At 34.2% G+C, this 14,602-nt stretch overlaps 2 protein-coding genes across 3 annotated transcripts in view; both read left to right on the forward strand.

Moving 5' to 3' along the window:
* The window catches only part of RfC3 (replication factor C subunit RfC3), a 114,191-nt gene extending 108,636 nt beyond the window's left edge, over positions 1–5,555 (forward strand). The window contains exon 12 of one of the 2 annotated variants that reach the window (XR_016550415.1): positions 5,385–5,446. Coding sequence is in view for 1 of the 2 variants with exons in the window: in XM_090413510.1 (XP_090269636.1) it covers positions 5,385–5,481 (97 nt within the window). In the remaining variant the exon portion in view is untranslated. Of the gene's footprint in view, positions 1–5,384 lie in introns of both variants that reach the window. The other variant, XM_090413510.1, reaches the window with a different exon arrangement.
* An 8,017-nt stretch (positions 5,556–13,572) lies between these two features.
* Positions 13,573–14,602, forward strand: part of LOC150092927 (matrix metalloproteinase-2-like) — a 198,170-nt gene continuing 197,140 nt past the window's right edge. Inside the window, exon 1 of the mRNA XM_090414107.1 lies at positions 13,573–13,873. Within this exon, the coding sequence (XP_090270233.1) occupies positions 13,748–13,873 (126 nt within the window). The 5' untranslated portion in view covers positions 13,573–13,747. The remainder of the gene's footprint in view (positions 13,874–14,602) is intronic.

The raw sequence follows: 14,602 nt of genomic DNA on the forward strand, positions 1-14,602 counted from the left end.
ATAATGCTATAGCTGATTATTACTCTGTGTTTTACTCTATTTTTGCAAGTGAGAAATGTTGTTTCATTACATAGATGAGATTATCATCTCACTTCTGGCCTGAATTATGGAAAAATAAAACAAAAATATTTTAAAAAATAGATAAACTTAGTTCACCCATTAAATATAATGGGTGAGCTAAGTTTATTAAGATTATGGTTAACACACACACACACAGGGGGGAAAAACATGCATTTTATCAGTGAGACATGATTTTTACTTCTAATATTCAGTCTGTCTTGAATTACTCTTTTATGAAAAAAAATTAACAAGTTTTTCCTCTGTCATTATTAGCAAATGTTGTGGATTTAAAATCATAACTCTCAATATAATAAAGCTATTAGTGTGTACATACATTGACTACATCAGTGGGTTTTTTGAATTCAGAATGGCTCTAGAACATTGGTAGATGAACATAATAAATAATGTTGTGTGATGCAATGCCAGCTGAAGAAATAGTCAAAAAACATTTAAGTTTTTAGAATCGATATAAAGAAATATATTTTGGGAAAATAAAAACAAACTGCAAGAATTCTTTTTTCTTCTGCATATTCCATCATTTGATACAAAATAAGCTAATTACTGTTGTCCATAGTGCATTTGTTTTAGGCTACTGTGTCATTATCAGTTGGTTACTTTACATTATGCTTGAGCTCTAAGGGAAAAATAATGTATACATATCTTACCTCTGATTGGTCATATTCCATTATGAGAAAATCAATGATAATCAACAAAATGACAGAAAAATCACTTTATGATAGAAAAATAAACATTTACATAATGCTGTAGAATCAACATTATGTAGATAAAATGGGAACAAAACTAAACTGAAATTAAACTACTCTTGATATACGAGGGTGGTCTGAAAAGTTCTTGCCTCGACCATAGATGGCAATACTTTCGGCAAGATTTTTTTTTTGTAAGTTGGTACATCTGTCATAAGCATCCATGTGAAATCGCAAGTCATTCTATCAAGTAGTTTGTTTTATACAGCTGTCTGAAGCAAAAGTGTTGTCTGTATTCCTTGAAATGGATAAAATTGAGTATCGTGAGGTTATAAAAATTCTTTGTAAAAGAAGGTTTAACGCCAAAAGAAATTCATTCGAAGTTCATAAAAGTTTATGGGTACTCTTCTTCTTTGTTTTTGACAATTAAGAAATAAGCTGCCGAGTTTAAATGTGGCCATACCAACCTTAAAAGATGATCCACATCCAAAAAGTGTAACACCAGAAATCATTGATCAAGTGCATGATATGGTATTGGATGACTGGCAAGTGAAATTGCTGATACTATATGCATTTCAAAAGAACATATAGGATATATTTTGCATGAAGAATTGCAAATGGAAAAGCATTGCGCAAGATGGGTGCTGCGCTTGCTCACAGCAGATCAAAAATGCACTCGCATGAAAATCTCTGAACAGTCTTGGAGCATTTTAACAAGAATAAAACTGATTTTGTGCATTGATTTATTACTATGGATGAGACTTGGATTCAAAGCAGTCAAAACAGTGGACAGAAGTCTGTTCCATCAGCAGGAAAGGTCATGGCATCAGTGTTTTGTGATGCTAAAGGCATTTTGTTTATTAATTATCTTGAAAAGGGTAAAACAATAACCGGGGAATATTATTCCTATTTTTTAACCAGACGACGAAAAAATTCATGAGAGAAGACCTGGTTTGCTGAGGAAAAAAATCATCTTTCATTAGGACAATGCACTTGCCCACAAGAGTGTTTTGGGGATGGGAAAATTAAGGGATCTGCACTATGAATTGTTTGAATATCCAAGTTATTTCCAGATTTGGTTCCCTCTGACTTCTATCTCTTCCCAGAACTAAAACTCTTCCTTACTGGTCAGCATTTTTCTTCGAATCCAAGGGGTGATTGCAGCTGTAGAGGGATATTTTGCATATCTTACTGAGAACCACTACAGGGACGGGATAATGGTGCTGGAGCATTGCTGGAATAAATGTATTAGTCTTAAGGGAGATTATGTTGAAAAATAAAAATAATTTTGAAATTATAAATTTGTTTTTTTAATTGTTAGGCTGATAACTTTTCAGATCACCCTCATATATATATATATATATATATATATATATATCATGAGTAGTATCAGAGAGAATATTTACTTATTTTTAAGTCCTCAACCAAATATTCTCATTAGGGTGAGGAACAAATTAAAAAAAAAAACTGATGCATTTTATCATAAACAGTTGACATTGAGCAATAAACAAGTCACTGAGAAAACAATTTCATATTTTTTTCCAATTATCATCGGTTTTTCGTGACATGGTGACGACAGAAAAAATATTTGAAACACGTTTAGGGTATGTTTTGGTAAAATTTACCTAATTTAAATGCAAGTGCATGATAACAGTTATTCGATGTTTTATGGGACTTTATATTGATGCTATTTTGGAATCATTGTGTCATGTTTAATCAAAATTAATAAAAAATACATTTTTCTTATCACTTTTAGTCAGAAGTTGTTAAAAATAAATCTATCTCTATTTTTACAAGTTCTCATATCCATTACTAATGGCCTGTTACTTCATGGTTTGTCTGAGCAGTTTCTGAATTTGTAGTTATGCTTATTGTATCTTTCCTCTTATTGTTTGTAAAGACTTGATTCTCCAATAGTTGCAATAAATAAGGTAAAAAAAAACTTTACAGTGTAAAATATTCCAGAGAATTGACATTATATAAAGAAAACCAATGATTTAGCTGAAACGTCTCTGATTTTTTGACTCATAGTAAAAAGTGCTTGTATATGACAGAATAATTTGTAATGGATAAGCACCTTTTCTAAGCCTTCTGTATACTCATTGGAACCAATTAATCAGACTGTGTATGTTAGTGATCATCTTGGGAGGAGGGAGGTACACACCATAATTCTTTGATGATAAACTGCCAGAGCTTTTTTGCGAATGTTCATTTATTGGTGTGGCAATGTGTTTGTTTTCATCATGAGTTCTGCCATAAATATTTACAGGATTCTAATTATGTAATCCAATTTTTGGATTAGTGAAGGTGGTCCTTATCCTTGGCCCACTGGCTTTTATGAATCTTGATATACTGCATTTCCCCTCCCCCCCCTTCCCAAAAAAAAAGACTTCCAGTTATCCAGTCTATACACAATCTGATACTTCATATTGTTTAAGGAAATCCCTATCGTTAGTCAGCTAGATCTCTTAACTCTCTTGCACCTGAGGTCACGTGAAACATAGTGTGTGCACAAAAAGGTTAAGGATGTACTGCATATGAAAATTTTAATGCTGTAAACTGCAATCAAAGTGGTAAACCAGTCATAATAGGAACAACACAAGAACCATTACAGCATGTAGAAGACCTACATGTATATCCATGTAGAAGACAGCATTTAAGAAACTGTTATAAGAGCTTTATCGATGTTTGTTTCTTAAAAATTATTCATTTTCTAACTGATGATATGATACTAAAACATTATGATTTCTAAAATAAACATTTATCATAGCATAGCATCTAAGTTTTCATATTTAGGGTGCCTTTAGAAAATGCAGCTTCACAAAGGAACTTAGAAAGTTCAATTTGCAAAACTGTAAAAGCAAGAATTTGAATCTGGGATCAGGACAGAGACTAATGAGTAAACAACAGATAATGTAAATGAAGGGTGTAATGGTAGGAACAAAAATAAGTTTGTATGCAGGGCATAAAAAATAGAAGAGACACAATTGGATTGAGAGCATTCAAGAAGTGTTTAGCCAAAGGATAAATCACTTTGACAATTTATAAAGACTAGATCAATTGATAATTACTTATAATGAGAAAGAACCAGGCAAAGAAAACAATTAAGGAAGAAAAAAGTTGGGTTGAATTTGCACAAGTTGGAGGATGTATAGTTACAAAAAGTATTATTTGGATTAATGAATAATTGAAGAAGCAGGTTTTTTAATGAATGTTCGGAAGACAGATTACATGTAATCAGACTCGCATACAAAAGGTTGCGTAACCTATCAGTGATGTGTGTCTGTCTTCCTCAAAGAGCACAACCTTCAACTGTTGAAGAAACACATGTACTCTTTGAGGAAGACAAAAAATGAGGGAAGCTGTTCCAAAGAATAGGCAGATGTAATGAATTCATGGTGAAAAGAAATTGGCTCAGTAAGTGTTAAGTTGGATAGTAAATGGAAGTGAACCAGTTGCTTATGCTCTTACAGTCTTGTAGAAAGTGGAGGAATGATAGCGGCACCTGTTTCACAGAACATTTTTCATGAAGATAACTATAGAAGAGACAGGTAGAATGAGAACATCAGAAAAAGTGAAGCTGTGAGAAAGAGAAGGGATTATCAGATTGGCCTCTTTTGAATAGTCAGGCATTTGGGATTGGATTATAAAATATTAGTGTGGATAGGAGGACAGCTGACTGACATATCAAAAAGTGGTATATGAGCAATGTGAGTCTGCAAGATTTAAGAGTGGTGTACCACAAGGATCAGTCCTTGACTCCACTCCAAGTGTGTAAACACTATTCCAGAGTTGATTGGATTTGGGATTTATAATGTTAGCAGTTAGTTGTACAGGTGAAAAGTAATATCTTGATCAGAAAAGTACACTCATTTTTTTTTGGAGACTGAAGAAGTTACAACCAAGATGAGATTAGAATGTTGTGGAAACATTGTCTAGATTTGTTAAACAAAGATGAAAATAAGAGTAAGAAAAACTGGAATGAATGTAGAAGAGGGAACTAGAATGACCTAATCAGTGTCCAATTATCAGTGATTTGTTAATGGAAATTCACTATAAACTATTCAGTGGTCCCTTATGAGTTTGCTATGGTGATTGTAGGTTGAAGATACATTTTTAAAAAAATAAAAAATATCCTGGAGTAGATGATTTGCATGTTGAGTCAATCAACACATCTGGCTATTTATGATTGAAATGGTTGTGTGATATCTTTTGATGGATCTGGAGAGAAGATGATACCTAATGATTGGACAAAGGTTGGTTAGTGGCTTTGGATTTATGGCTTAAGCAGCTAAAGTTATGAAGACAATGTATTATGTCTCTAAATCATGTGTATTTTTCTGGCCAGTTCGCTTCTTTTGCTGAAGGGGGGGGAAAAACCACCTCCATATGAGACTGATTAACAAGACCTGGGTTCAAATCCAATTTAGGATGCGAAAAAACCTTGAGAACTTTTTAAATGAAGGTGAGTTATTCAAAGGGCATCATCAATGCTGAACTAAGCTATATGCAAAGGAGGGAGTGTAGTAACTGTAGAAGATTATTATAGCTTGTATAATTTATTTATTGGAAATCTTTTTATATGTTTTCTAATTTATGTTTATAATTTTTGTATTCTAGGTATCGCCTGGCATCAGGAACAAATGAAAAAGTACAGTTAAGTTCATTAATCGCCACTTTTCAGATAGCCAGAGATATGGTGCTAGAATCATTATGAAAAGAGAGAGAAATTTTTTGGATATGTTGTATATTGTTTGCTGTATATTTTTATAATAAAATTTTTTCAACAAGTATTGTATGTGCATACATACTGAAGAAATGATGTTATGTTAACATAAAATATATTTTCTGGAAATAACATATTCTGAATACTGGGAAGTCTCAGTTTAATTTGAACCTGCAGCCTGTTTATTAGAGAGCGAGTATGCTAAGTTTCATTAATGAAACTTCATTTCTTAATTCTTCATTATGTTTCATTATTACTTAATGTACAAGATTTAACTCAGTGCCATAATGAAAAAATATGTTCCTTGTAGATAGGTTTACATGTTGGACATTATTGTATGGTATTACAAACAAGCACACACACACACAAAATATAATAAAAAATAAAAATCATATAAAGATATTTGTTGACTGGCTTATATTTCTCTGTGTTGCAAACCAGCATCTTCAGAACACAATTAATTGTTACAGTTAGCATCTTTTGATGTTGTATAGAAGTTTTACAGTTGAAGTTGATCTTAGGACTGTCTCCCAAAAAGATTATCAAATTAATGCAAGCATATCTGTTGAGGTTAGGAAAGTGGGGAGAGGAGGGTCCAAAGCACGATATGCCAGTCCTGATTTGCTGTAATAATGCTAACAAATGTATTTCTGGTGTTCTCTGAGACAGAAGTTAACAGATATTCCTTATCTGTCTATTGTAGGCCATCTTACAATCACAGTGCACTTCATGCACTCTAGAACGAACATGATTACGATAGAGAATGTACTTAGGTGAGAGGATTATAGTTGCTAATTTGAAATTTGGTTTTAATGTTGTATGGCAATTTTACTTGATACTTTAGCCATCTTTCTAGGTGTACCCCAGATATAGCAAAATAGCATCGCTTTGCTTTTATGTGTTTGGGGAAGGTAAGGTAGAGAGAAGTAAAAATAGTATTTTATGAGCTATAGCCATTAGCAAGAAAGGTGTGGTAAAGATAGTTGAGTTCTTTGGCAAGGGCTACATTACTAGAACATTTAGTTCTGGCTCTGTAAGTTAGCATTTTAAGGATTCCATGCTGTTGGACTGGATGATGATTGTTTATGTAGTTATCTCAAATCCCAGTGCCAGTAAACCTATAGCACATTAGTACTGGGCTAGGATGTTTTCTTTTTTCATCATAATCATCAAATTTCTAATATGTACTATATGAAAAAATTAAAAGCATTACTAACTTCCAATCAACAATTTTCTCTCCAAATTAATCGGTTATCTGTCAAGACTCCTGCATTATCTGATCTTAAATTTCTCTCTTCTAAGATGCTTTTTTACTGCATCAATCCACCTACATCTTAGTCTTTTTCTGGGTCTTTTTCCTGATAACCTGGCAAAGAACATTTGTTTTTGCTAATCTTTCTTTTCCCATTCTGTTTAAGTGACCATACCATCTGAGATTAGCTGTGTTAGCATTCCTGTATGCTAACAATGATATTGCCATTGATGCAATCTGTTCACTCTACTAATCTTTCTCAGAACTCTCATATCTGTGTTCTCCAGTCTTTGATCAAGTGTGTTATTTCTAATCCAGCTCTCTGAACCATAAGTTAAAATTGGTTTGATCACTGCCTTTTTATACAGCTAATTTAATATTTTGACTAATTTCTTATTTCATTTCATATAAATTTATTCTGTTTATTTTCATATTTAATTTGCCATCTTCACTAAAAATTGTACCTAAATAGCTGAATGTTTTACTGTTCTATAGGTTCTCAATTCAGGATCAGTTGATGTTTTCAATGTTTCTGCCTATTTTCATTGTCTTTTGATTGCTGATTTTCATACCAACTATTTTTATTAATTTTCTGTGTGTGTGTGTGTGTGTGTGTGTGTGTGTGTGTGTGTGTGTGTGTGTGTGTGTGTGTGTGTGTGTGTGTGTGTGTGTGTGTGTATGTATCTTATTTTGTTATAATCAGGAAACCCTACCCTAGAGACCTCCAAAGTAAAAGGAAAAAAACACTAGAAATTTCCCAAAACTCTTTTCCTAATTAAAATTCATTTTTTTTATTTATATTGTGTCATGTTCTTCTATTTCTGTACTACTTATGAATTAGCAGTCACATTAAGGTGGGAACACCCTATAGCTCTTGGGAATCATGGCTGCTGTGAACATAATAGTGCTCGAGCACTAAAAATATTTTTATCCGTTTAACTTTGCTCCCCCCCCCAGATTAAATCCTGAGTGCACCACTGCATTTTTAGGTGCCTTTTATACATGAAGTGGGAATTCTGTAAATTTCATCTTGATTTGGAAGATGTTTTCATCGGACAACTGGTCAGTACAGTTTTTTAGTTATTTTTGGATTGTAGCCATTGAGAAGAGAGATATCCTTTGACAGTTGAGATTTCTTTGTAGAGCTTTGTGTGAAGAGCATAATTAACGATCATTGAAACCAAAGTTATTATACTTCGTGTTACATATCTGAATATGAATGTTATATTTGGTTGATCATATACACCACACTTTTCTACTCAGTGGCTAAATTTCAAAAGAATCGGCAATTAGATTGGCTGCATTCATAACTCCAAAAATATAAAAAAAAATCCACATTCTTCAAATCAAGATGAAATTCACAGAATTCCTATTGCATGATGGCAAAGGCATCTCAGAACACGCTGCATAGGTTCTCAAAATATGTCAGCTCGTTACTACTTTCAGCCCTATCAAGAAAATATGCCACCTTACCTATTTATTATTATTATTGATACTGTGGAAAAACATTCACAGTATTCACAAAAAAAAAAAAAAAAAAAAAAATCGATCCTTCCCCAGTGTTTGAGGCACTTTAGAAAAAAAAAATAGCCAGTCTTAAAGAAATACAATCTCTGCACAGCTTTCAAGCCCCCTCCCACCAAAAACTTGCCACCCTTGTATGCACTACTAAAGATCGGCTCCCTGTTCTCTGTGTATAGAGAATATATGGTGCCCTGTTCCTGCAAGTTGGCCTACTACAGGCAGACAGGAAGATCAGCCAACAGCATGAAATAACACCAAAAAGTTCATCTGCAGTCAGGACTTGTGGACCATGCTTTAGATACAGCTCATAGAATCAATTGGAAAAAGACCATCATGCTCAATTGCATTAAATTTAAGCAAGAAAAACAATTTTTGGAATCTGCAGTGTCTCTCAGAAATCACCTAATTTTAAATATAGTTGCATCAATTGAAACACTTTGAGATCCCAGTTTACATCTTAGATTGCTAACGGGTGTCCACAGAGGGCGTCCCACTTAGTCATGACTAGTTTTTTTATTCATGTTTCACTTTGTTTTTGTGTTGTCTTTGTACTCTGACAATGTCTCAGTGACTAAGACAAATTTCACTCTAACATGAGTTTCTCCCAGCGCTTAAGGGGTTAACACACGAATTAACAAAATATATAAGATATTAATGGAAAATCCAAAATTATCTTAAATTCAGTGAGAATTTGCAAAATGTTTTTACATAATCATTTTGAAAATAATTTTTACATAGATTATTGGCAAATGTGGACATTTGGTTAGAATCGTATGAATTAAAATGGAAAGGAATCTAGGTTTTTTTAAATTATAGTCACTTAAAATGACATACTTTCTTTAAAAAAAAATTAATAAAAAGTTAATATAATAACATGCAAGAAGATTAAGATCCCTTATAGGCTACATAATATTTTTTTCAGATGAGATGATGTTCTTTCAATTAAAATATAGGTAAAATGGAAGAATTAATGCCAAGATAATCAAATGTTAAAAAAAAAAGAAAAGTAATTAGTATATGAGATTAAAATTAGAAAATTTTCCCATACATTCTAACTATGAATGAAAAAAATCATACTTTGACGGACTGGTCCAACCAACAGATTATGAGTTTGAATCCCATCAGAAAAGTAGATGGATATGAATGTTTTTGTGCCGTAGGTGAATCTCATTGTCCATTGTTAAGAAATCCGCCTTATTAAACATCTGAAGTGAGTTGAGAAATATGGATGCACCAATCAGTCACGGAGAATTTAATTTAGAACCACATTGATGTGCTGACTATGCAAAGAGAAAACAAGTTACGGAGAAGTGTTATACAGTTATTCAAAATATGCACTAAATCATTTTCGATTTTGGTTTTGACCATTCCCAGGAAATTGCTATTAATGAAAGATTAAATATGCACTAAATCATTTTCGATTTTGGTTTTGACCATTCCCAGGAAATTGCTATTAATGAAAGATTAAAGCTACGATGTAGTTATCTCCATTTCTGTTTAACATAGTACAGTACGTGCAGGGCTAGTCGGCCGAGGTTAGTGTATCTGCTCTCCAACCAACGCGTGCTGTGGGCATGGATGTACGCGATTGTCTTTTAAGTGGTAGATGAATTTCATTGTGAGGTGTGAGACCACGTACTTCTCAGCTTATTGGAGTCGAGTGGTTTTTGAAAACGTTCCCTGTTTGGTCTCTAGAGCAGGGTTTCCGGACCAGGTAAAAATAATTTTAGAAATACAAAAAAAAATAGAAAAATATCAGTTCGCTTACGAGAAATGTATTTCTCGTAAGCGAACTCTCGGTCGCTGCGTAAAAGTGATTACTAAAATAAAGAGCCAAAAGGCTTCAGTTCTCTGACATTTCAAGTTCCTTAGTACTGAACGAGAGGTTTTGCTTTCTTAAGGTTTCTACCTGACCTCTAAAGAGAACCAACCAGTTCGAAACAGCTGTGAGGTCAGTGAAACATTTTCAAAATGGACTAATAAAAGGCGAATATATGTATAGACGCATGGGCGACGCCTGTGTCTTCTAAGTAGTCCACACTAAGGCAACTCGTGAATACCGGGGAGTATTCCCGTAAGCTCTCTGGTCAACTTACCCTACGAAACTTTCACAGTTTCTACATTAGGCTTTGAAATAATGCTAGATCTAATATCCATTTTGATTACATAATTGCATTGCCTAACTGGAGTCTTTTGGCTCTTTATTTTAGTAATTTTACGCACCGATGGAGAGTTCGCTTACGAAAAATACATTTCGAGTTCTTTACTACTGAACGAAAGTTTCTGCTCTCTCTTAAAGCTTCTGTTTTGAGAGGGTAGTTTAAGCCTCTGGGGTTAGTATTTTCTGTGTGGGGCGTCAGTGAATGCTTTTCTCTGGAATATGGGCGGTTCTGCTCAATGGTAGGTTAAATGTCACTGAGTGGAACCACCACTGAACGATCCTTTGGTCACTCGTAGAGAGTGGTCTCAGGGATCGCCTAATTTCTAGAGAAGCTCTATACTTATACACTATCTCTAAAGAGCACTAACCAGTTCGAAACAGCTGTCTGGCCAATGAAACCTTGTCAAAATGGACTAATAAAAGTCGAAATATATGTATATATGTATAGACGCTTGGGCTGCGCCTGTCTTCTAAGTAGTCCACACTAAGGCAACTCGTGAATGCTGGGGAGCGTATTCCATAAGCTCTTTGGTCAACTTACCTTAAGGAACTTCCATTGTTTCTATATTCGGTTTTGAAATAATGCTAGATTTAATATCCACTTTGCTTATATAATTTTGCATCACCGAACTGAAGCCTTTTAGCTCTTTATTTAAGTAGAAAAATATCCTTAGCCCCCACGCTAATGTACTGTAAGTTTACAGCCATCTGTGGCTGGAAACCACATAAAAAAACACAATAGTTAATATTAAATATAACATTTAACGTGATAGTATACATATGACACAATATTGTACGACTGTAAAAGGGAAAAAAATTGCATTAAGCTTAATCACAGAATTTCTGTTAATATTGTATTATTCACAAATGATAAAGGAATACAGGAAAATAAACTTCAATATAATTATGGATTTAATTGGAAATTTCTTACATCATGAGTTAAAATAGTGCTTGATAACTGCGTACTTGAAATAAACGTCTTAAATTAATGATTCGGAAGTATCATTACATGCAATAATGAAACATGTATAGGCAAACAATAAATATCCTATCCTATCAATGGTCCTAACGGGCACTTAAGCGCCCACGGCCTTTCCAAGTATTCTTGGACTTCACAACCGTAACTCGAGGATAAGGTGGATAAGGATAAGGTAAGGAGCCCCATGCTTCCCAGTGTGTTCTATGTCTGTAGATGCGCGTGTTTACGGGGCCGGTTTGCCTGTTCTGGGACGAAAATCCCGAGTTTCGGGGTGGGAAAAAACCCCTACCACCGTAGGGTTTTTTTTTTTTACCCCGAAAGAGACCGGCTAACTCAACTTCAGTCGAAAGAAACCAGATAAAGGTTCCTCACGTCGCTGACGGGAATCGACCCCAGGTCTTTCCGACCAAAGGGCTTCGTTTATACCGACTGAGCTACGAAGGCTCAAACAATAAAAATAAGAAAGAAAAAATACAAAAGTCGATACAGTTATACCTACATTATTGTATGGATCAGAAACAAATACTAAAGAGAGAAAAATCTGCAGCTAGTATTAAACAAAATACAAACTTCAGAAATATAATTCCTAAAATCAGTTAAAAGAGTATACAAAATTAAATTAAATGATATCAAACACTGAGATATCAGAAAACAAAACTGTTAATCGTGTTCTTAAGGAATAAAACAGAAAAATATGGGGGAGAAACAAATGAAAAGATTATGTTGAAAGAATAGAGATGCTTTATGCTACCACTAGCCTCAAATTTTGGAAACCAGTCAATGGCCTATCTCACATTCATAGCCATCAAGGAAGACAAGTTCGTGGAAACTGATTACTTTAAATCTATCGGGGGGGGGGGCAAGGAACTACGGTAAGCAACTTCTGCTATCTCGCGATTCTTACCCTGACTCATATTGCTACCTGAAAAACTAAGTTCTACGGTCAATTTTTCTGAATTGGTAGATTAAAAACAAGTTTTCGGGAGAAAAACATCAAAAATCCTATTAACGATTTTTGCCGCTTTAAATAATCAAATATCTCAAGCACCGATAAATATAAACAATATTCTCCGTTAATTCTGCGCCTGCGTGTATTGTGCTTTTTTTGGCTGTTTCCGTTACAAAAAAACATGAATTTCAATTATTAAAAAAAATTTCTGTATGAAGCTTGCTAAACCTTTAGCTGAAAATCCAGCTAAAGGTTTCTTGTGTCTTAAATGGGATTCGATCGCAGATCTTTCCAATCCTAACGACGTGCTATGCTGATCAGGAAACATCGCCTCTTGTCTAGCACGCCATAGAAATGCATTCGACCCCATCAATGAGGAGGCTGGCTACTAACTGATTTACAAAAAAAAAAAAAAAAAAGTTAAAGCTAAAAGTTCCGTATACTACCTTTGGCAAATGAAACGGCGTTAGTGGGTTTATTTGATAGCAATTTTTCATAATGTTGACTAAAGTTCGAGTTTAAAACAAATGCTTTGTTGCACTACGTAAATGCAAAGCAGTGAAGTACACATCCCTACTATACACATTCACAACAAAGTAAACCTGAGTTTTTTGTTTTTTTCGACAGGTAGAGAAGTGATGTACACTAAAGCGAATATAGCATGGTTTTTAAACAAATATTTATATTTTATTTATGGAATCTTTTGCACTAAGAAAATAATGACTTTTTTTTTTTTTTATGGATTTAAGAAGGTGTTGGGACAATTCCAGCATCTCTTTTTTTTTAAATTGTCCCTACTGTATAAAATTACTGAACTGTCTTAAATACTGTATATTAAAAAAACTTCTGTTGTTTCTTTTTTCTTTCTTTTTTTTTTTTTTCGACCTTCATTCTTGAATTCCAAGTAAGTCTAATGCGAATTTGTGAACTCTTTCCCCTCTGAAGTGTGTGAATGCATGACTGAGGGAGAAAGGGGTGGGGAGAATGAAAGCATAAGAGAGAGAAAAACTAATAAGTCATTTGGATAACATCCGTACCGCCGCCAACTTCCTGCAGTCACCGCCCCAAAAACAGCCTCGCCAAGAGGATTAAGTTACATACTGAGCGAACGCTGAGAAGGCCAGTAAGGGGCCAAGGAACGTTAGGGACACGGACACACACACACACACACACACACACACTCCACACCACTACTGACGCCACATGTGGGCAACGAAGAAGCCTCACGAGTGTATCCTCGCGGAGAAAGTTCGACAGAAACGTAGCGATGAGGTCGAGAAGTAACGGCGCCAAGAAGCCAGGTTCAGCCGCTGCAAACGTCATAACTAACGTGTACTTAGTGACTATACCTAAGCCTAAGAGGCCGAGTAACTGCAGAACAGTAATGCGATAATGGAATCTTCCTGCACGCTTTCTTGGCTGCTAGTGTGTACAGCGGTATTGGTGACAGTGAGCCACTTCAGTGGAGGTTTACCGGCTGCTAGTCCAACATCCAGTTCGGCTATCTCCCACGCCGTAGTGAGTAAACGTAACTAATTTTTCTTTGTTGACATCAAGTTGCCTATATTGTTTTGGTGTTTAAGCGCCCTCTAGCAAAATTGATATATTTGCCAGAGAAACAATAAAATTGATATAAAATATTCATAATAAATATACTTAATTATGAACATCTGGGGAATCCCAGATTTTTAAGAATCTCTTGTTTAGCACTATCAGATTTCTTTAAAAACAAATCATACATTCTAAATATGTTGTCTTTAATGAAAACATAAGCAACATGCACAAGATATTTTACATATTTTAGTTTTCTATTAAATATATCAGTTTGATATTTAATGAACTGTGAGCTATATATATATATATATATATATATATATATATATATATATATATATATATATATATATATATATATATTCCAATCAGGAATGAGCACATTCAACTAAGATACGGATTCGTTCTCTCTCTCTCTCTTCTTTTTTTGTTGGATAGGGGGAGGCTCGCTATAGAAATACATAGAAATATATGTTTTTTTTTTGTCATTTTTTCTTATTTTCATTATATATATATATATATAGTAAAAACATGGGTGTTAAGTTTATCGAAATATCAGTACCAGGAGATAGTCGGATTGACGACAAAGAAAATGAAAAAATTACAAAATATCGCGATTTGCAAATCGAAGTTGAACGAATCTGGCAAAAGAAAACGAAAGTTGTTCCCGTAATAATAGGTGCTTTAGGCGCC

Source organism: Typopeltis vanoorti, chromosome 24 (genome assembly GCF_054136105.1).
Source record: "Typopeltis vanoorti isolate ZY-2024b chromosome 24, IOZ_Tvanoo_1.0, whole genome shotgun sequence".
Taxonomy (NCBI): domain Eukaryota; kingdom Metazoa; phylum Arthropoda; class Arachnida; order Uropygi; family Thelyphonidae; genus Typopeltis; species Typopeltis vanoorti.